The sequence below is a fragment of the Calliphora vicina genome, chromosome 2 (genome assembly GCF_958450345.1).
Source record: "Calliphora vicina chromosome 2, idCalVici1.1, whole genome shotgun sequence".
NCBI lineage: Eukaryota > Metazoa > Arthropoda > Insecta > Diptera > Calliphoridae > Calliphora > Calliphora vicina.
In genome coordinates, this window is record NC_088781.1 from 59,695,671 (window position 1) to 59,719,865 (window position 24,195).

General features: G+C 34.0%; 1 protein-coding gene across 1 annotated transcript; it reads right to left on the reverse strand.

Moving 5' to 3' along the window:
* Window positions 1-856: 856 nt before the first annotated feature.
* Megf8 (multiple EGF like domains 8) lies at window positions 857-22,536 on the reverse strand. Its single transcript, XM_065502011.1, has 6 exons — window positions 21,738-22,536; window positions 21,435-21,668; window positions 19,717-19,899; window positions 19,075-19,652; window positions 11,332-17,576; window positions 857-4,767 (listed from the first exon to the last, which is right to left on the reverse strand). The coding sequence occupies exons 1-6, from the start codon at window positions 22,134-22,136 to the stop codon at window positions 3,575-3,577; spliced, it is 8,832 nt and encodes a 2,943-aa protein (XP_065358083.1). The 5' UTR covers window positions 22,137-22,536; the 3' UTR covers window positions 857-3,574.
* Between the last annotated feature and the right edge of the window lie 1,659 nt (window positions 22,537-24,195).

The window sequence follows — 24,195 nt, forward strand, 5'->3', positions numbered from 1 at the left end:
TCAATTGTAATTGAAACGCGTGTGTTTGCTATGCTTCATCCAAAAACCAACCAACAACAATGCTTATTGAATTTCTGAAAAAATGAGACATTTATTACGCTCTTTAAAAGAGCGTAACAAATGTGTTTAAATTTTTTAAACAATTGTTGTATGGGATGAACATCACTGATTTAATGTTATGATGAATATATGTCAAGTATAGACAGGTGGTAACAATGGCATTGTAATTGGATGGAGAAAATTGACACGTTTAGATTTCAATAAAATCAATTAATTTTAAATTATAGAATAATAATGTAATGCTATTTCAGTTATTACGGTAACAGTATTTTGGAGATAACGGTTTTGTTTAAATAAATAAATCGGTCCATATTTGTTTCTACAAATCACTGTTTTCCAACACCATGTCCGAACCACCACCATACTTAACTGGTGGAATGAGGTTCTTCGGTACTTCGGACTTTTTCTGAACGTCATTTTCCAAAGTGTTTCGAATTTCCACGGCTGTTGTTGTTTTAGGATTTTTACTAACAATACTTTTTATAAATCGCTCAAATCGTGGGGAAATTTTCTGTGGACGTCCAATTTTTGGCTTGCTTGCTAGGAATTGAGACTCAGACAAATTTTGTATTACAGTCTGCACTGTAGATTTGGCACGTCCAACAATTTTAGCAATTGAACTCAATGATTTTTTTAGCAATTCCTCAATTTTAAAATATGTTCACGCATTTCGATACAAATGTCCTTTGTTTTCTTACCCATCGAGACCCCAGATAATTTTAAAAATGACATCACCAGGAAGAAGGGACAAACAAATATTGACATTATTAATTTTTTTTTAGTTAAAACATGATGATTTTAATATTCTTTCACAAAATTTATTTATTAATTTTTTATTCATTTTAATATTTCAATACAATTTCACTATTAAAAATGTTTTTTTTTTTATATAATTCCATACATTTAATTAAGTCATTTATTCTGCTTAATTTATGTTTATTGTACTTATTTTATATATTCAAATAAAGTATGATCAAAATATTAAAAAAATAATAATAAAAAAATAAAACAAATGAAATTAACAAAATATTACAAAAAGTGTATAAACAAAACACAACCATTAGTATGTAAATATTCAATTAAAAATACATATACATATAAAAATATCAAGATTTTTGAAACAAATTTTACCTAAAAACTAATTTAAGGACGAAACATAAAAGGACAATTTTAAAAGATATAAATATTATTCAAAAAAATAAAACAACACCAAAATCTTAAACAGCTAAAAATACATTTTAATATACATATGTGTAAAAGTGTTTGTAAAAAAGTGAGATTCTTAGAAAATTAAGAAAAATAGGGAGGGAGCGATAGATAAAATAAGACTAATATCAAAATAAACCTAACTACCTTTTTTTGTTTGAGAATTTAAACAGCTTGAGAGAGAGAGAGAGCGTCAGATTGAGAATTAGACAGAGATATGTTTTATATATATAACACTAAATAAATGTTTAAGCTTAAACATAAAAACTAAATAATTTTCAAATTACAAAAATTAGAATTAATGAAAATAATACATTTACAAAATAAATACACATGTTTGAGCAACTAATTTTTTTTGTTTTGTTCAGTTCTTATTAAAAATTATGTACATTTTACAAAGTTTTTATATTAGTTGTTATTTTTTTTGTTCGATTTGTTAACATTTTATTTATATTATTAATAAATTATTGTTATTTTATGTTTAATATGTAGGTATGCTGAATTTGTGTTTAGTTTATTCTTAATTTTTTTCGAGTACAATTATTGTATTGGTTATAATTTTTGTTTGTTTTAGGTTTCTTATAAAATTATGTTTTTTTATATTGATTGATTTATATATTCATAGAATTGACGAATTATATGTTTTTTTTTATAAGTAGATAATGAAACAGTATTTATTTGTATAGATTATTGCACTTTTAAACTTATATTTAGAGAAAGTCTTAAAAAAATAATACATTTTGATTTGCTTGCTATCAAAAAGAACAAATATAGAAGTGGACATTTTAATTCAAACCAGAGTTGTTGATTGCAGAAATTCGATATTCGAAATGTAAATATTCATTGGTGTAATATTCACTTTTTGTTGAATTTTTTTTAATCTATGGAGACGATTATTATTATTTTAAAATTAAAAATATATTATTTTATATCCAAATATGATATTTTAAGCTCTTAATACCACTAAATCGTGCTACTTATTTATATTTCTTTAATATTGTACTCATAGATAGAAGCATAAAAATACATTTGGACATAATTCAGTCCTGTGAATCGTTCACTATCTATTCTGATTGACTGATGAAAGGTGTTTTACATGCGGTAATAGTACAAGTATTAATTAGGCAATAAATCAATATTTTTTTTAATGAAAATGTTGGATAATTTGAAAATATATCTACATATATTAATTACGTTGCTCCATAGCCTTTTAGGCTATATACTTTTGTTATAAGATAAACAAGAGAGCTTTATTCGGCAATGCCGAATTTTATATGGGTCAATGTTTCCCATTTCGGTCCATTATATACAACGTTATGGACAGGTCTTTGAAATGTCGTTCATTATATATCCATATTGTATATTTTTTTTGACCAGGAAAACCAGATATGTGGTTAAAAACAACAGATGATAATGCAAATGTTTTCACTATTACTTGACTAAAAAGAAAATATTCCAATTGTTTATATGAAATTCATAAAAATGTACAATCATTTCAATTATTTTTGGGGAACACAAAAATATAAATGAAATATGAATAAATTATAAAATGTATGTTTTTGTTTATACTTATTATGAATTGAAAATAATGAAAGGCAGTTCATTCCATTATGTGCAAACATTTTTCTGTGTATCGACATGTGGCTGAATTACACATCTGACGGAATTAGAACGAATGAACTTTTAAATAGACAATTGACAGAGTTTAGCAAATTTTAAAAGTTAATTTAAAACAGTTTTTAATTGCTTATTTTTTATAACGTAGCAAAAGTTTAGCTAATTTAATAGTGTAATTGAACCACTTCCTGCATGACCAACAATGCTCTTGATTTGAATTGAATTTGCGTAAAATATTGAAATTAAAATTCATTTATACTCATTAATATGACAAAAAAATACTCAAATAAACTGTTTTAGAACACTTAAATTACACACACTACACAAATACCAAAAAAAAGTGCAAAAATTTAAATTCCTTTTTGAGAATCGATAATTCTAACACTGGCTGCACAATTTATTCTTACAAAATATGCTTAAAACTACAAAAAAAATAAAAACAATAAAAAAAATATACAAAATCAAAAAAAGAACGATTGGTTTTGATTACTTACATAATATTTAAAAAATATCATTTCACTAGATTTACTAAAAGGGGTTAAATAACGCCATGGTTATGCGTTAGTATACCATTGCTGGTAATTTGTTCATTTAGTTTAGTACTTACACATGTTTTTATGTATGTACTCCTCGTATTTGTCTTTTGTTAAATTCCTTGGATTTAAATGACTACAACAACAACGATTTCTTGTTAGCCAAGATTGTAAACTGGCAAAGCATCTTCAATGGCACCTTGTCGAGCTTGTCTCGCCGCAGCTCCACCACCACCAACTGCGGCATTTGTGGCGGGTGCTGAATTACCTCTTGCTGGTCGTGTATAATGTCTATTGTTAACTTGATACAGACGTGGCGGGTACGATATTAATGTTGAGCCCAATGCCATACTCAGAGGAGCTTTATAGCGTCCTGGTAAACTCACAAATACTGTACCAACTGCTGCCAAATTATCCGATGTAGGTTCTATGGCAATTAACAACACCTCTGGCAATTGGAAATGTGCTGTGTTGTGATGACGTGATCGAGCTCCCGTAGCACTGCGCACAACGCGATTCGAAGACGTTGACGACGAACTTGCGGGATGTGGACTATCGGTGTCAAATGAATTGGAAGCTAGGAATACATAGGCAAAAGGGCGCTTGGCTAAATGCAATAATTCCACGACATGTTGACGCCTGGCTCTTCGAATATCGGCTGTCTGTTTGACTTTCCATATTACAACACAAACAGCCAAAAATAGGAAGAAACATGAGAAAAACACCGAAAAGAAAACAAACAAATCAATATGCAATTGATCCTGACGAAATACCACAGATCCATAGCTTGGCTCAGGACCCGAACTAGCTCTCAACGCTATAAAGAATCGTGTAGCGCTCAAGTTGTGAGCATGTTGTGGTAGTGTTAAGACCAAGCGATTTTTCAAACCAAATAATCTCAACAGCGTATTACAATGATTTAACGTTACATGCGTACTCAAATCTTTGGCATGTTGATCTTTAACCGAAAAACTATGACCACCATGACTCTTGCAATCCTGTATATGTGGCATATAGTAGCTATTGCGCTTATCGGTCATCACAAGTTTTGAAAAGCTGCTGGTTGCGCTGCTACTGGAGTTGTCATACTTTTGTTGAGCCACATTCAGTGGGTGTGAACGCTTCATTTTGGGTCCCCAATTGTAACGATTGTCTAAATAGATTTCATGATAGCCAGACGTGTCATTTGTCTCCACTATAAACGAGTCATCTTGAGGCGACATGTAAACATCTAATTCACCTTGGGTGACATCGATAATGACACGTATGTCAACGTTCATAAATCGCGGCTGAATGACAAAAAATACTGTTTGTCCAGGTTTAAGGGCGGCCGGTTTCGCTTTACACTCCTCTGTAAAATAACACAATATGCATTATTATATAGTATGTAATAGCTCTTTTATAATATAAAATACTAGGAATAAATTGTTTGCTTTATTATCAGACTTACTGATCTCAAATATGCAACATAAACTAAACATTTATAGATAAGAACAATTCGGATTAAAAAATATTTTTCTCGATTATGACCCAAAGATTAAGATTTTTTTTTAAATTTTTAACTTTAAGCCATCATAATTTTAGCGGCTTATACAACTACAAAATGGAGTTTGTGGTTTAAGGAAAATATTTTTAGTCAAATTCTCAAACATTTTTCTTTTTCATCAATTTCAGATAGTCTGGCAACATCATGCCTGAATAGTCGCAAAATTTGTTATACAGCTGATAATTTTATTGAAAAATTAATTTAACTATTCCTAAAAAGTGATCTTTTACAAAAATATATATTTTGGACAGCTATAGTACTAAATTTTAATTTAATTTGTTGAAATTTGAATATATTTTGCTGCGTTCTTTGTGGAAAAATAAATAAACTTGCTGTTGTTGCTGCTCTATTGGTGCCGGTGTATTTCGTTGGTTTGCCGCCATATTAGACTTTTTACACACTGTTTAAAATTTTTCTATTTTAACAATTGTCTAATTCCTTCGCTTTCATAAATATTTATAATTATTTTGCTGCATTCCTTGTGGACTATAGTCTGTGTTGTGGACATAAAACGTGTTGTTCCTGATCTGTTGTTGCTGGTGTATATTTTTGCGTAATAGTTGTCCGCCATATTTGCCATTTAACACTATTGGATTTTTTATTCCTCCATTTGCTTAAAATATGCCGCAACCTACAAAAACTTTCAAATGCGGAATATGCCAAGAAAATATTGGTAAAACTCATGCTAGCGTCCAATGCAGAAATTGTGCCCAATGGATTCATGTTACTTGTGCTGGTTTGCAGGAAAAAGCCCTCAGTTTCTTAAAAGATAACAAGTCACTTTCTTTTAATTGTGCTAATTGTAATCAAAATCCAAACTCCGGCATGGATAAGTTACGTGACGAAATGAGTGCCATGAATTCTAAACTTGATCAGTTTATTGAGAAAGTGGATAAAGAACAGAGTTCTATTCAGCAGGCGTTAATGGACACAGTTGCTAGTTTTAAAAGTGAAATGGCGTCCTGTCTTAAAGAGATGAAGTCTGAAATTATTGATTGCAACAAACTAATAAGGAACATTGATACTTCAACTACAAGAAAAATAATTGCTTTGGAGGATGAAAACAACATTTTACACAAACGATTAAATCGAGGTGACATCATTGTTGTTGGTTTACCTGGTGGTCTGGAAGATCTTGTGGCCCCTATTATCAAAATAGGGTCTATCTACAATTTACCTATTTTGCCCATTGATATAAACCACGTATTTTACTTTAAAAATCGAAGAGCTGTGCTGGTAAAGTTTAATAACATATTTTTGCGTGATCGAATTATGGTAGAATATTTTAAAACCAGGACCTTGAAAATATGTGATGTTATTGGTGGAGAAATTGACTCACGTATATACTTAAATGATCACTATTCCCCAGCTGCTGGTAGATTGAACACTACTTGTAAGAAACTTCTGCGAAAAAATGTTATTACCAAGTTTAGAATATTAAATGGTGATAAATTACAAGTGAAGTTGACAATGGCTGATGGAAAAGATGTTTTATGTGACTCAACAGAATGTAACTCTTTGCTAAATGAAGGAATTTAATTATTTGCAAATTATATTTTGATACTTCCTTTTTTTTGGTCTTATTTTTCCAATATACATATATTTATATTTTTTTGTAGTTCAATAAGTATTATTATACTGGTGCTGTTCTGTAACAAAAATCTAAACCAGGTTCTTATTAAATTGAATTTTCTTGCTTTAATAGCTTCAACTTTTTTGTAATTTATAGTATTTTTTGTTTATGAACTGGCCTCGTAACTCAATAAACATTATCATTGAATTTAAAGTGTGTGAATATTTATATTGTTTGATAATTCTAACCATGGTACAATCAGTTACCAGGTACAATTATTGGAGATAATTTCCAATGTTCACCCCTAAAACGTCAAATTATGTATTTAATCACTTAACTTTTTTTAATTTGTTACCTCGATATTTTATAAATTTGTAAGGTTTTAACTGAAATTATACACACTTATTTAAAAATACGTAGTTTTTCTTCAATTGTTAGTAAACTGATGTATGAAATTGATTTTTTTTGTAACAAAAATTTAAATTCAAGTATTTTCTATATAAATTCCTTATTATATTTTTCCATTTTCTTTTGTTTGACGTTATAGGGAATGTATAATTGACCTTGCTAGTTCTGCCATGGTTTTTACTTCATTCATAAATTTTGTATTCCTTTTAACTAAATATCTTTATTTCATTTAAATGTTTATTGGGTACCTACGAATTTTTACTTAATTATAATTATTTGATCTCTATTTTTTTTTCTTTATATTTATCAGCTGTATAGGAGTTGAAAATGAATTGTTTATTATTTGATTATTTTTTGATTATGTGCTTTAATATATTTTCTATTGATTGTAATTACTTTTGGTTCCCCATCATTCTTTGCTTTAGTGTCACTTAATAATAATATTGGCCCAACTTTCAGTAGCAAATCATATATTAATTCTGCTTTGAATCCTCATGCTGATAACTTTAACGTTGCCCATCTCAACTGCCAAAGTATTAGGCCTTCTTCAAATTACTCTAAAATTGATGAGTTAAAATCTATTTTATCAGGTTCATTACTAGACGTTTTTGCCGTAACTGAGACTTGGTTGAAACCTTATATTTCATCTAGGGCAGTTGAAATATCGGGATACAAGTTATATCGGAATGATCGTCTGAACTCCAGAGGTGGTGGCGTGGGAATTTACTTATCTAGAAAATTAAAGTGTAAAAAAGTATTTCAGGTTTCAGAGCTGGGATCTTGTGAATCTCTTTTTGTTGAGCTAAATTTTAATGGCTCTAAATTATTATTTGGTGTTGTTTATTTGCCTTATGGTGACCTTCTTTCTTTTGAGACTTTTCATAGTGAACTTTTAATGAGGTATGTGAATATCATAGTTGTTGGTGATTTCAATTGCAACATGTTTGATGTTATCAAATCAGCAAATATTCGGGCAATGTGTTTAAGGAATAATTTGTCTGTTTTTCATAATTCTCAACCTACACATGTTGATGTTGCACATGGGTCAACATCGCTTATTGATTTCTGGTTGGTTAGTGATTCTTCGTTGGTGAGTATTTCTGACCAGCTACAATGTGAGCTCATTTCACACCATGCACTATTATATGCCTCCTTTATGATTCCAGTTGACCGGAGCTTGGAGGAATATGTTGAATATCGAGACTATAATTCAATTGATTGGGAAGGTGTACAATTGTTTCTATCAGATTTCGGATCTTATGATTTTTATTCTGCTAGTGTTGACGATAAATGCTCTCTTCTTTCCTCTCTTTTCAATTCAATTATGACATTTGTTCCCATTGTTAAGAAAAGAATCAGCTGTAATAATAATAGTTGGTTTGATTGTAGAGAAATTTTATATGCTAGATCACTAAGTAGCCTTGCATATCGTTCTTACATGTCTTGCCGTTCTGCTGCTAACTGGAGGACTTATTGTATCTATCGTAATAAAGCTAAGAATGTTGTGCGTAAATTTAAGAGAAAACATTATTCTAAGCTTTTTTGTGGTTTGGATACTAGGGGTATCTGGAATATTCTAAGAGGAGCTGGTGTTGGTGATGAATCTGCAGTTTATGAGGGTGATGTAGATCTTATAAATGATTATTTTATTGGTGATAATAATGATTATGATTTGGATAGTTCTATCTTTGACGATTTTGATAACCCTGTAGGCTCGTTTTCGTTTCGTTGTGTTGATGAGATTGATTTGTTGAATGCTTTAGGGAGAGTCAAGTCTCAGTCGATTGGTGTTGACAATATTTCAATTCGCATTGTTAAGTTGATGTTTCCCTTTGTATCGTGTTATATTTTGGATCTCTTTAACCAAATTCTGTCTACATCTATTTTTCCATCCTGTTGGAAGATTGCTCGAGTGGTTCCAATTCCGAAGACGAAGGTAGTACGTGGACCTAATGATTTAAGGCCCATTTCTATTCTTCCTGCGTTATCGAAGGTACTTGAACACATTATGAGGGAGCAGATGGTTTCTTCCACGTTATCGAGGTTATATGATGGACAATACGCCTTTCGTAAGGGTTATAATACTGCGTTGTTGCTTCTTAGCCTTACCGATCAAATAAGAAAAAATGTTAATGATGGTAATCTGAGTGTACTCGTCTCTCTTGATCTTTCTAAAGCTTTTAATTCGATTAGTCATGCTACGCTGATAAGGAAACTTAAGGATGATTTTAATTTTTCTACTTCGGCTTGTAGACTCATTTTTTCTTATTTGATGTGTAGATCACAGTTTGTAGTATATAACGGTCTTAATTCGGCTTTTCGATTACTTTCATCGGGTGTTCCTCAAGGCTCAGTTTTAGGCCCACTCTTATTTATATTATATATTAATGATCTGCCCCGTTTCATTGACTCTACTATGTGTGAGACTTTTATTTTTGCTGATGATGTTTTTTTGCTATTTCGAAATACTGTTGAATTTAGTGATGTGTTGCGTGAGAATATCAACTTTTGTTTGGAACGTGTAGTTAATTGGACTTCGCGCAATTCGTTAGTTCTCAACCCGTCAAAAACTAGAGCTGTTATGTTTGGACCTACGAATCGCTTTTTCCCGGATATGGAGATTTTTTTGGGAGATGATCGTATAGAGCTCGTTGAACGTATTAGATGCTTGGGAGTAATATTAGATAACAGGCTTTCTTTTGAAGCTCACATTGACAATTTGCATTGCAAGGTTGCTGCTATCCTGCGTAAAATTTATTCATTGAATTTGTACTTACCTTTGCGTGTTAGATACAACATGGCTCATTCATTGTTGTTTTCTCAAATATTATATTGTATTGAAGTTTTTACTGGTACATGTGCTACCCTATTCCGAAAAATCAAACGTGTAGTGAATACGGTTGTTCGATTCGTGTATAATGTAAGACGTCATGATCATATTTCTCGATTTGTGAAATTGTTTCTAGGGTTGAGTTTTGATGATTTTGTCAAGTTTAGGAATATGTTGCTATTTTATAAAGTCGTTAAATATAATAGACCATTTGCATTGTATACTTCTTTTGTGTTTTCCCGATCTACAAGAAATCCGCAGATTTGCATTCCCAGAATTTCATCATCATTCTGGGAGAGATCTTTTGTAGTTCGCATTGCTCGATTGTGGAATGTATTACCCTATTCGTTACGCATTTTTTCTCACTCCAATAATGTCTTTCGTTTAAAAATTTTTCAATACTATTCTAATCATATTCAATGAAAATTATGTTTTATAAATTCTCTATTCTTTTTTATAAATCAATTCTGACAGATAAGTAGAGTATCAGCATATTCGTTGGGATTTAATTTTTACCATTTTCTAATTGCTTATTTTTTCTTTTTGTGTTGATAATTCATTATCAATGCTAGTATCCATGGTAAAAATAGGAAGCAAATGATATGAAATAATATGTACTATATTATACTACATGTATACATATGCATATATATATGTATATGAACTTTTAAAACAATTTGCTACTGAATGGGGCCTATTCTAGAATTTTTAATTTAAAAAATATTTAAATTTTGTATGGCTGGGGAGCCAAAATAAGAAAATAAGGAATTAAATGAATTAAAAATTGGTATAAATCAATGAAACTATATTATGTATATATTTTAATTATATTTAATTATATTCTCAGGTATTATTGTTTTACTATGTAATATTGTTATTTTGGCCATTATTATGGCTTTATATTACTGAATTGTGATAATAAATAAATAAATAAATAAATTGTGTAAATTAAAAACCATAGGGTTGAACTAGAGACGCAACTGAGAACAACAAAATGCATTCATTCCCACGACAGCCCGAGTTCATTCGGCCAAGGGCTGTCAACTCAGCAATCACTGCTGCTACAACAACACCAACAAAATGCATTGATTTACATGTATTTCGTTGTTGCAAGACTTAAGGTAGGGTCACACATGACAAATATTTGACGAAAAAGACGTAACCACTTAATAAAATATATGTATTACATATTTTACTTTGGATGATTCAAAACAAAAAAAAATTAGTTTATTTGATGCTGTTTGATCTTACAAAACACTTGTGAGAGTAAACACGTCAAACAAATTTTTGTTCAAAAAAAAGTGGTTACGCTTTTTTGAGTAAATATTTGTCATGTGTGACCGTACCTTTAGACTTTTGACAACAGACTTAGATTTTTTGCCTCCCAGTCTCTTTTATTCTATGTTACAAACGAAATGACAAACGTACAGATAGCCTTACCCATTCATGATGATTCATAGAATGCGACCATTTTTTTTTTTTTTTGATCGATTTGTCTGAGATTGTAAATAACTTGATCCTCTTTAGTAAAATTTAAATTAAATGTGATTCAACTTACCTATAGGTTTAGCATCAAAACACATGCGTGATTCGACGGTTATTTGCTTGTAACACTGGTGACCATCTATTGGATTGCCGGCATACGAATCCCGACATTTTGAACATTGGACGCTCCAACAAAGATGGGCAGAATTTTTTCCACCGCCGGCCGTACATGTGGCATCACTTTCCGTATTATTGCCACAATTACATTTTTCGCCTGTAACCGGGTCACATATATTTCCATGGCCATGACACTGACAAGGTATGCATTCTTTGCGATGATCTTCAGAACCACGAAAATAGCCGATAATACAAGTGTCACAACGTTCGCCGGCAGTATTGTTGGCACAACGCAAACAGGTGGCATTTGCCAAAGGGCCCTCAGGCAGATTTAGATCCAACTCGGCTCGAGTCATATTAAAGAATCCGGGATCTGAATCCTGAGCTATGCAGGAATCAGTGTGTCCATTACAATATTCATGGCAAGGAACACATGCTCTACCCTCACGAGGATCACCGACAAACAAAGGTTGACATTTTTCGCACTGATCTCCCATGGTGTTGTTGTGACACTCAATACAGTCGCCAAGAAGATTGGGACCTTTACAGTTCGAGTGTCCGTTGCAGAGGCACTGAATGCTGCAATTAGCTCCTACATAACCGAAATCACATTCACATTTATTGGGTGAGATACAATTGCCACGCACACAGCCTTGCGTACATACGGGTATACAAGTATCATTCTCTGATTTGTAACCTTCGCCACACTCACAGCGATAGCCGTTGATGGTATCTATACATCTTTCCGAAATGGGATGACAATGATGATGATTATTTGTGCATTCATTTTCTATGGGACATTTTACGTAATTCCAGGTAACAACATCAGCCGGCGTCAGTTGAGAATCATTGCGCAGCGAAGCGTATATTAGGTCACACGTTGAACCCGAGGGATATTCCTGTTTATTTTCCAATGAACCTTCGGTGCAGATGCCATCACCATTAAAGCCCTCTCTGGCACACCAGCCACAATGGGCATGTTCCAAGCAAGTAGAACATTGTGTATACACATGACACGGCTCGGGACAGTGGTCGGTTTCATTTGTTTCCAACACTAAACCACAAACACCACCGGCACATAAAATGGGTTGTGTTTGTGGTGACAGGCACGTGTTGAGCATTGTAGACCATTTACAATCCTTGGGTTGCTCACTATCCATATGGATTAAGCAATTCGAACAGTTGAGGTAATGATGACAGGGTTGCGGACACTGGCCTATAATTCTGTATTGATTTTGTTCTACCAGTTCTTTGGTAATGCATTCTATGGTGCCCAATTCATTTTGTGCCCATTCGCAGTTTTCATTTAGAATACAAGCCTCACAGTGTAGTGTATGGCACTGTGGCTGTGGGCACAAATTCAAAAGTCCGACACTAACTTCTTTGGTACACCAAGTACTGCGTCTTTCACAGTCTACACCAGCTGGTACACATCTACCTTTTATGCCACACTCATCGCACCACTGGCATACGGGCGTTGTCTCTACATGAGAAGGCCATGACGCCAAGCAGGCAGTACAAGTAGAAAAACTGGAACAATTACGCCTAGCCATCCAGGCATCATCACACGCTGCTCCGTGGTTGTATACCAAAGTGCCATTGCCATTGTTGCAGATACTACTATGGCCATGGGAGAAACAGAAGGATGATGTTATAAAATTCGCAGACACTGTGCAGAAACTGCAGCCCATATAATGACGACACAGATATTTCCCGGCACTCCACAGTTGGCAGATATCATTGGGCAAGACAATTTTCGTGACATGACTTTGAGCGGCACTGCCATCCCAACCACCAATAACGTAGATAGCATTGTTATCATGATCCAGAGAAATGTCTTCTGCATACGTAGAGGTCTGTAAACTGCCTACAATATGCACATCTTCAGTTAAACGGATCCATTGATTGCAGTTATAGACGTAGGCAATTAAAACATCACTGGAGTTGTAGGGAAAATTGCGTCCTCCATATATAATCATATACTGATCGGTAGTTACAGCCGAATGAAAGTATCTGGCCCTGGGTAATAGAGATTCTGGTCTATTTAAATCCTTAAAAGGAGGTAATTCGGTCCAAGTCATCTTTTGCAAATGCAAAGCATACAATTTATTTTGCGGCTCCGTGGAATAACCACCAAATACATACATTATATGCTTTTCACTGTGATACACTGTGGTATGGCCATACAATACCGGCATTCGAACACCCAACGCCAATAACTGTTCCCATCTAAAAGTCTCCAGATTGAATTCCCACAATTCCAACTGGCGTGATTTATTTAAAGTCATGCCACCGATTAATATCAAAGATTCTCTTTCATTGTTACGCGTATAAGTGAGAGTATGGCCGGCTAAAGCGGGAGGCTTGATGCGATGCCCGCTCAAATCAAACTCCGACCACCTTTGATTTTGTATGGAAAACTGCCAAAAATCGGCTAAAATTTCCGGCTTAGGAGCAGAAGATAAGCCGGTTGTAGTAATGCCGCCATAAATAAATATCGTTTGTTTTTTAACATAAATCTCGGCTGCGTGAAAGTAACGGCCTAAAGGCATTTTATCTTCTGGTGTTGATTCTACAGTCACTTGCATCCAAGTACCATTTTTTGTATCGAATTGACGAAAATCGTTAAGTGGTCCATGGGAGGGCGAATAACCCCCAAACATCCATAACGAACCGCGGCGGTCAGCACAGACGGTGTGGCCAAAACGTGGTATAGTTTTACGCAAATGTTCGTAAGACTCCGACAGCAATATGGTGTTGAATAGTTCTGTTACGGTTATTTGATTCAATTTAATGGCGGTGCCACAATCCTTGCCACCCCATCCCTGATTGCATATACATCTGCCATAGTCAGTGTCGCAGTAGCCTTGCATACGTTTAGCATTACAATTACGAGGGCAGATTTCAATTTCACATTTGGCGCCCACATACCCAGCTGGACACACACATCTCTGCTGGTCATCGCAGATATGGGGATGCAAGCAGGTGTTGGCCACACAATTCTTTACCGTATATAAGGCGTTAAAGCCAAAGTGTTTCCTTAGACCACCGCCTTGTTTATAGTACACCGTAACATGACTTGACCTGGCTTCAATAATGTGCGACGAAGTGTAGGGATGACACACTACCGATATCAATTGATTTTGCTGGGACACGCCAGTTAAGTCGGGCAAACTGTCGTAAATGTAGACAGCATTATCATCACAATCCATAGCCAGAGAGTTCCATTCAAATTCGACTTGTAGCAAAGACTTTTCGGCTTGCAGAGTTTTGGGTTCCAAAATCCACAAACATTCCTTCACCTCCAATTTTGCACCCCAAGGTGATTTATAGGCCTTATAAGAACCAATACCACTGCGGCCTATATCTCGTAACATGCCTCTGGACTCGCAACGGTAATAACATTGGCCGCCATCTTTGGGATCACCATAAAAACCAGGCGAACAACGATCACATTTAATGCCCACCGTATTGTCCTTGCAGAAACATTCGCCGTTGTTGACATTACATATACCCAAATCTTGATTACCATGACCATTACACTCACAGGGGGTGCAACCAGCCGCCGATGTGGCATTGCCATAACTTCCCTGCCTACAACGTTCACAACGCTCTCCTTCAGTCCACGCCTGGCAAGAATCACATTTGCCCACCCGTTCATTACAGGTGGAGTGGTTGTGACAACCACAATTTATCGAACAATCTGCTCCTGTCCAACCCAGTTCGCAGCGACACACATAATCCGGAGCACCTGAACAATAGCCATGAACACAGGACTCAAAACAAGTGCGCAAACAAGTTAATCGGCCATCACCCACAAATCCTCGACGACAGTGGCAATTGTACGAACCATGAGTATTTGTGCACTTGGCTTCTTTGTGACAGTCATGCAGACCCAAGCCACACTCATCAACATCTGGACACTGGGCATAAGCCCATTCGGCATCATGGGCTGAAGAGCTATTTAATGCCAAAGAGCAGTTACCAAAAGGACGACTGAAATCACCTTGCATACATTTACCTTCGATGGGGTTGTCACGATCAAAACACCAGCCACAGCTCAGGGTGCGTAAACAAGTTGTACAGTTGCGATATTGGGCACACGATTTACACTGCTGCTTGGGCGGCGTTTGCTGATGTATGGGTATAAGGACTGAAGGTCTTGAATGTTGTACTATACTATTTGTTTCCTCTGACTGGTGAAGATTGACTGACTGGTCCAACCATTCACGACACATGCCGAACTGATATTCACTGGTATAGACAGCAAAACTAAAACAGGCTGACCTTGCTTCGCACCAAACACAACGACCTCTTTCATTTAAACAGTCATGACAATTCGTTCTCAATCGACATTGTACCGGACATTGTTGAAGCGTACGTACACTGTTCTCAGATTTGCCCAGGCGAGCACAACGCGCTTCCTCCGCCCACCATTCACATAAATTCGATTCTACACATTCCTCGCACGACACATAATTCGAACAGTTGGCACAGTGACTGGGCTGATTGATTAAATATTCCCACAAAATTGTCGTTCCATTACCTTCTCGTCCCTGTAAACTACATGCTTCAGTCTCGTTAACAGTTTTGGCCATACATTGAGACTTCAGCGAACACCAGGCGCAGGCATTGTCTGTAAGACACTGCAAACAGTTTGTGTATTGTGTACAATTCTCGCCAGAGTAATATGGTTCTAAGTATTCAAAGGTAAATGCATTTAGATTGCCATGAAAGATATGTTGCAATTCCATTTTTGTCTTTTGATAAGTGTTGTAAATATTATTCAAACCAATTCTGCGACGTGCCTGGAAATCAATAAGGAATGGCTGTTCAGTGCTGGGTATTTCTACATTACTGCAATAGGATTGATTCGATGATTGTTTAGTCAATTCCTTTAGAGCATTTAAATCTCGTCCAAGACCAGCTTTTAAGACGGCATTTGAGTAGCTGGTGCAGACTTGTATTTCCGTTGGTTCTTCCTCCCATTGCTTTTGCGGACGCACAAAGCCCAACAGTCTGGCAAGCATTTCACCTTCCAATTTCTGCTCGTATTGGGTGGTGGGTGTAGGTGAAGAAAAATCCACCATAGTAGCATTTACGATAGCCACAAAATCCGGCATTGTTAAGTTAACCGGAAAATGATATTTTATATAGGTTAGTCCAGGTCTACGATCATTTTGTGTACACTGCGATGGCTGGCGTATTTCAGTGCCCTGTTCACCCCACCAGCCGGGACTGTGCGAAGGGGTATCTTCTCCACATATGCCATAATTATCATCACGATGATGGCATTTAGCATTCTGCACACACCAGGTGCATTCATTTAAGCCCAGCTTGCTGGCCACCGAAAGATAGTTGTCGTTTCCCTCAGACGTCTTCAACCATTGAGTACCGTGCACTAGACAAGAATGGCAATCACCCAAAGAAGGGCATATACCCGGGCATCGAGAGGTTTGCAAATTACTGGTACAATTAGCACCAATAGTGCGACCGTAGCAACTGCTATCCGCCGAACACCAACCACATTCTGGATTCGACAAACAGGCTGTGTGTGAGTTGTGATAACGACAAGCCATCTCTGGATTATAACCAAATATGCCATTTGCTCTCAGCACTTGTGGCAATTCATAGGCAAATAAATCAGCATTAACATTACCATGGTAACCTCCCACTATGAGTAGAGTATTATTTTTGCGAAGAGCTGCAGCATGAGCAAATACTCCTTGCTTTTTGGGGTAAATATTGTCCTCAGCAGATACCTCTTGATTGATCCATATGTGACAAGATAAATGATACCAATACATTTGATTGTCATAACATATTTCATCCTTATTATGGCGATGTGTGTAGCCACCAAAAACAATCATATAGTTTCCACTTACAGTTGCCGTATGAAATGCTCGTTCTCTCGGTATATTTGTATCTCTCAAAGCTGTGCGCGGGTATAAAATTTCCGTCCAATGTAGTTTATCCAACTGAAAGGCAAATATACGATCTGATAGTTTTGAAAAACGTGCCAGACTAGTCATTATGCCGCCAAATACTATTAATGAATTTGTAGCCTTATAATACACTGTTGTGTGGGCTGCTAGGCGTACATCCAACTTTTTGCCACCTCTAGGATGTACCAGCTCCCATTGAGATTCTAGACCATTTTCATTGTCAGACTTTGTAATGGGCCAACGTATGCGGTATATGCTAAAAGTAAATTGTATAACATTTCAATAAATAGTTTGTTTTCATACATAAGAAGTGCGCGCGAAAACTTTTAGTCATATATATATGGGGCATTTCATGTCAAGTGAACCAACTTTTGAAATCGATGTCTTCCGATCGGGATGAAATTTGCACCAAGGTTAGCTCTATTGGATAGTAACTCAGACACAATTTTTCAACAACATCGGTCGAGAACTCTCTGAGTTATAGGGGGTAAAATTTTGACAATTTGGTCAAACAGGGGTTTTTTCTTATCCATGTAACTTATTACCTATTGTTCTTAGCAAAATGTGTCCCAAATAGTATAGATAGCTATTTCTTCGATCTTTCGAAAAAAAATATTTAAAAAAAAAATAAAAAATTTTTAATATTTTTTTTCCGAAATCAAAAACTTTTTTGACTTTTTTTTAAAATTTTTTCTTTTTTTTTTTTTTTTTTTTTTTTCTTAAAATAAAGTTTAGATATTTTCCTTGAACACCTACTTGGTCGCTTAGTGGGATGCGAGTGGGATATCTATCAAAATAAATATTTTGTAACTCAAAACATAAAATTTTTGACTTTTTTTGCAAAATCAAAAACTTTGTTGACTTTTTTTTTTCAAAATGGACCCTTTTTTAATCTTTTTTTTTAGGTCAAACAAAAGCTTAGATATTATCCTTGAAGACCCTTTTGGTCGCTTAGTGGGATGCGAGTGGGATATCTATCAAAATAAATATTTTTTAACTCAAGACTTACAATTTTTGACTTTTTTTTTGCAAATACAATTTTTTTTCCAAATGGTCCCTTTTTTTAAAATTTTTTTTGTAGTCAAAAGAAAGCTTAGGTCCATTCCTTTAAGATATTTTTAGTCCCTTAGTGGGATGCGAGTGGGATATCTATCAAAATAAATATTTTGTAACGCAAGACATAAAATTTTTTAATTTTTTTTTGCAAAATCTCAATTTTTTTCCAATATGGGCCCTTTTTTAATTTTTTTTTTGCTCAAAAGAAAGCCTAGGTCCATTCCTTTAAGATATTTTTAGTCCCTTAGTGGGATGCGAGTGGGATAAAAAAAAAAAAAAAAAAAGAGAAAAAATTTTAAAAAAAAGTCAAAAAAGTTTTTGATTTCGGAAAAAAAATATTAAAAATTTTTTATTTTTTTTTTTAAATATTTTTTTTCGAAAGATCGAAGAAATAGCTATCTATACTATTTGGGACACATTTTGCTAAGAACAATAGGTAATAAGTTACATGGATAAGAAAAAACCCCTGTTTGACCAAATTGTCAAAATTTTACCCTCTATAACTCAGAGAGTTCTCGACCGATGTTGTTGAAAAATTGTGTCTGAGTTACTATCCAATAGAGCTAACCTTGGTGCAAATTTCATCCCGATCGGAAGACATCGATTTCAAAAGTTGGTTCACTTGACATGAAATTCCCTATATTTTTGTTTACAAAATCAATACTGTATTTTTACAGATATACCAACAATATACTTACTCTGATGAAAACTCTCCGGTATGTAAACTACCACCAAACAAATATAAATAGTCACCAGCATAAGTTAAAGTATGACGGGCCACTGGTTGTGGTTTCAATTTCGACAGCAAGGCCATTTGTTTCCATTTACCACCATTTTCGGTGCGATTGTAAAACCACAAATCATTGAAAAAACTTCCATTTGCCTGCTTGCCACCAAAAATTACAAAACCACCTGGTACAACAGATGCAGCATGACCATAACGACCATGCGGTTTATGATCGGTTACTTCTTCTAAAATATCCTCCAAGTACTCGGACAATTCTTCATCGGTAGAGTTAACATTCACTGTTGTCAGAAGTTGCGAACTACGTGTACGTCGTTGGTGTAAATTCGATTCGGCCAAGGTGTATAGAATATTTCGAAATATGGAAACGTCACTACTTAGACCCCACAATTTGGCTTCCTCTTCGTTTTTGTGCTGTAAGACGGCTTTTAACAAGGTGTGATCTATTTTCGGTTGATGATAATAATGGCGACGATTCTGCAACGCTATGCCCCATTCGTCGACCCATTGACTTGTTTGAAAGCGGTATATCTAGAGGATTTGTGTAAAATATGTTTTAAATTTAATTAAATGTTTAACATTTTCGTGACAATACCTGTAGAGTACTAATGACATTGTTGAGATCATAACCTCCAAAGACATATAGTGCATCTTCTTCTTCAATATATACAGCAGTGTGAGCAGCACGAGACGTCATGCCTTCAGCATCGGTAGCCATCCAGCGCCAATTACCTCCAGGGGGATTTTCATGTAAATCACATAGTCTACCGCTGTAACCCTAAAAGAATTATTTGTTTATTATACATTGAGATAAATATGCAGTATTTTTTGTTAGAAGAGCACTGCACTAATACGAATTTAACTTTCAAAAAAATTCTAACAGAAACAAAAATCTAAATTTATAACAGACCTAGGGTTCCTAATTTTTTCGAATAATTTGACCTATAATTTTACCAGTATATAAAGAAGTATAAAATAACTGTATTTGGTTGTAGGGCCAGCCTCTATAAGAGTTTCTGATTTAATAGTGACATTTGATCGGTATTGTCACAGTTATAGTTTTAATCAGTATGAAATCAATAAATTTATTTATTTATTTATTATAAATTTATTGTTTAATTAAAAACTTAAGAATTTCGACCATGTTAAATCTACAAAACATGCGTAGTTAGAGAAATTTTTCAAATCTGATTGTAGATAAACAAATTTGAACCACTATTATTGTTATTAGTTTCTCTAAATATGAATAATAATCATTGAATATCCCTAAAAGATGTAATGTCAGGCATCTTAATAATTCGTTTATGAGCATAAATTTTAAATTTGATTCATTCTTAATAACCAAATTTTTCTGCTGTGGCTTGAATTGAGTGAAAAAAATTCCGTTATTTCAATACAAATACTTCTTTGCCAACTGACTATCTGTTGTTAGAACCGAAAAAATCTATGGATATAATAGAATAATTCAATTATCAACAAATTTGGCCATCAAAACCTATCTGAATATAGTAACTTTTAGAAGAAAACTTATGAAAACTAAACAGAGCCCAACAGAACTCTGTTAATATTAACTGTCATAACTATTACATTACAGACGTTCCAATGACAATTGGATCTTAAATTAGGAACGATTCGAGTCATACACAGTCAAATATTCTCAACTCAGCGGTAGCTGTATCAGCCGAAAGATTTTTACCCGGGAAAGAACTCTCAGAAACAGTAGAACTGTTACAACAACAACAGACTTTAGACTTACATATTAAAACGTTCAACACAGTGAAATGAAACTAATACGGACCTAGTATAATTTAACTTATTTATTTACTAAATCTGGTTAGCCTGATATTAAGTACAACACAAATAAAATGTAAAAGGATTCTGTTTTCACTAATGGCTTAAGATCTAACATTGCAACTGCAATATTGGTGGCTTAAAAATGTGTATATTAATTAATATTAAATTTCACTAATCTTTTCTCGTTTGACATTTTGAATTTATGCTCATAATATTCAGGAATTTGCAACTAACATTATAGTGACAAATATCACTCTATTATAGTTACTTTATGACTAAAAATGTATATCTATGTCATTATAATAAAAATAGTTATAAACAAATGATGGTTTTAAATACATCATTTATTGTCCAGCCTGTCCCCAACTAAACCACAATATATAGAAAATTATGGGGAACTAGCTCCATTTAATATTACTTTTTATCTTCATGGCAGTCTATAACTGCCTACACTCCACAGAATTTTTAGGACTGATAAACCACTATTTTAATTGCAGCAAAACAACACAATTCACTAACCTTTTCACAATGACAAACACCTTTGAGACATTTTCCTCTTCCCTGGGATTCACCGCATTTATTGGGACAGGCCTCATCCTCACAATCGGGACCCACCCATTCACCATGGCACACACACTGATGTCCTACACATTTGCCATGATTGTGACAGTTATTTAAACAGTTCGATATGTAATAAGATGCACGGAATCCATCTAAAACATAATTCGTATCACTATACATAAGTATCAGCATCTGCAAATAAAACACAAACACGAATTCACAACATAATCTTATTCAATTATTCTACGCTTCATTTCTTACACTGCCACTACGTGCTACCAAACGTTGGGGTTGTGTACGACCACTGAAACTGCCTAGCAGTGTCGAGTTAAAGGAATCGCCATCGTACACATATATATAGTCGTATGAGCACTCAGTGCCCATACTATGAAAAGTCAAGGTTATAAACTGACTGTCATTGCGAGCCTTTATCAGCCATTCACAGTGAGAATCTTGGGTGTAGTTGAAGCCGGCTGGGCCATCGCTTATTTCTCCGTATTCGGCGGTGAAAACTTTACGACTACGATCACAGGGAGCATGATAATGCATTTGTTGTTGACTGGGCACTAATGATATACGTTCTGCTAGCACTGTTTGTTGTTGCTGTTGAATTTTTAACAATGCTAGCAGGCATAAGATTAAGAGTTTAATTGAACGCATTTAAAGCGTTTGTGGATTTATGAAATTTGTGTTTTAATTAATATATACAATTGTTGTGTGTTAAACTAGTTTCGTAAATGCAAAAAACAAGTTATTCGAAAACATTTTTTGAGGCTCTATTTTTGTTTTTTTTTCTTTTTAATAATTTCTTATTTCTTTCGTTAGCGGAGCACCCCTAGGGGCGCTTTTTTGTGTATAAAATGTTTAGATCGTATTTTTAGCACGTTAATTTCACTTGAATCTTTAAGTTTTTGGAGAAAACTTCTTATTGTCCAATAACTTTATGTTGTATATAACATCTTATTGCAGTTTATTTAATTTTTTAATATAAAATACAGTATTATAAAGTGTAAAAATTTTCTTGTTTACTGGAGAAATGGAAAATTTTTGTGATTGCTAAAAAAAACTCCCTCAACTGTCAACTGTTTTTTGCATTGGAATTACTATTGTGATTGAATATGAACAGGGTTGTCTTAAGTAAAAAGACATACACAAAAGCTGAAGGCGCTGTTGTATCATATACAACAAAATTTGTTGTAGCGGTAACGATGTATACTGTTTTTTCGATAACGGAAATTTCATTCTGAATTAAATTGTTAATAAAATTTACAAAAATCCAAAATAAGTTGACAAAGTTGGTCATTTATTATATTTTAAATTCTGATGATTTCAATAAACTCAATTATTAAAATCAAAAAATTTTATTTATATACATAAAGTATTTTTTGGAAACGGAAGCTTAGCGGTAACGGTAGTTTAGCTGAAAAAGTTTTTAGGGGTAGCTATTGGATATAATGTTTAATATTAAATATCCTTTCGGGTTAAATAATAGTGGATGTTAGGTTAGGTTAGGTTCCATGGGTAGCCACTCTTCAAGCAGCTCACTTGGGTCCATTCAAAACTGATCCCATTGTGATACCCAAGGGGTAAACATCTTGGTATTAATTATACGTCCGTTGTTTCCAGGCTAAACCAACCAGATTCTCTGATGAAAGAGTAGATTCGTCTAAGACTTATCCTTGATAGCTCATCTAAGCATGATAGGAATGGTGTTCCGAAGATACGTTCCCTCAGATTTATCAGAGCCGGGCATTGACAGAATAGGTGTGACACCGTCTCATCCTCTTCTTCATTATGGCAGCTCCTACAGTAGTCATTATACCGTAGGCCCAATCTCCTAGCATGTGTCCCAATTATACAGTGTCCTGTAATGAAGGAGACAATTAGCCTTATTTGCTCACGACGAAATTCCATAAGTAGATTCGTCCTGCTGGCATCATATACGGGCCAAGTAGACCTCGTTGTAACACAGGAAGACTCATTGGTCCACCTGCTTTGTGCAGATTCATATAGTGTCCGCTGAACAGCCATCTTGCATATAGCAAGGGAAATACCAGAAAAGGGGTCGATCTCATCATCATCCATCATCGCCCCCATTTTGGCCAGTTCGTCAGCTATACAATTACCATAGCTGTAACTTGTGAATAAAATACAAAATATAAATATTTTTTATATTATTATAGTTTTTGTTTCCAATTATAAATATTTATTTTCCAAATTATTTATTAGTTAAATAAAGTATTTGTCTAATTTATTAATAATATTTACAGTTAAATTTATGCATATTTATATCTTTTAAAACCAAATAAATTATAAATAAAATCATTTTATATTAGTTTAACTAAATTATATTGATATTTTTTAGAAAATTGTAAAATTTTGTATATTCAAATAAAACAAAGTTGAATAAAATTTAAATTTATTTCATTTATATACAAATAACATCAACTAATTTCTTTGGAATATTTATTCAAACAAAACACAAAAAACTAAAATTATTCAAACAAAAAATTATTGATTAGAAATAATTCTAAAAAAACTTTAGAAATATTTTTATTTATCACAAATTTGAAACAAATAAATTTATTTTTCCAAAAATTACTGAATAGAAATAATTCTAATAAATGTTAAAGAATATTTTTATTTCACAATAATACTGATGTAAAATATCTTCTGATTGCATTCTGAGTTGAAAAAGTTAGTTCTCTGATATCTAATA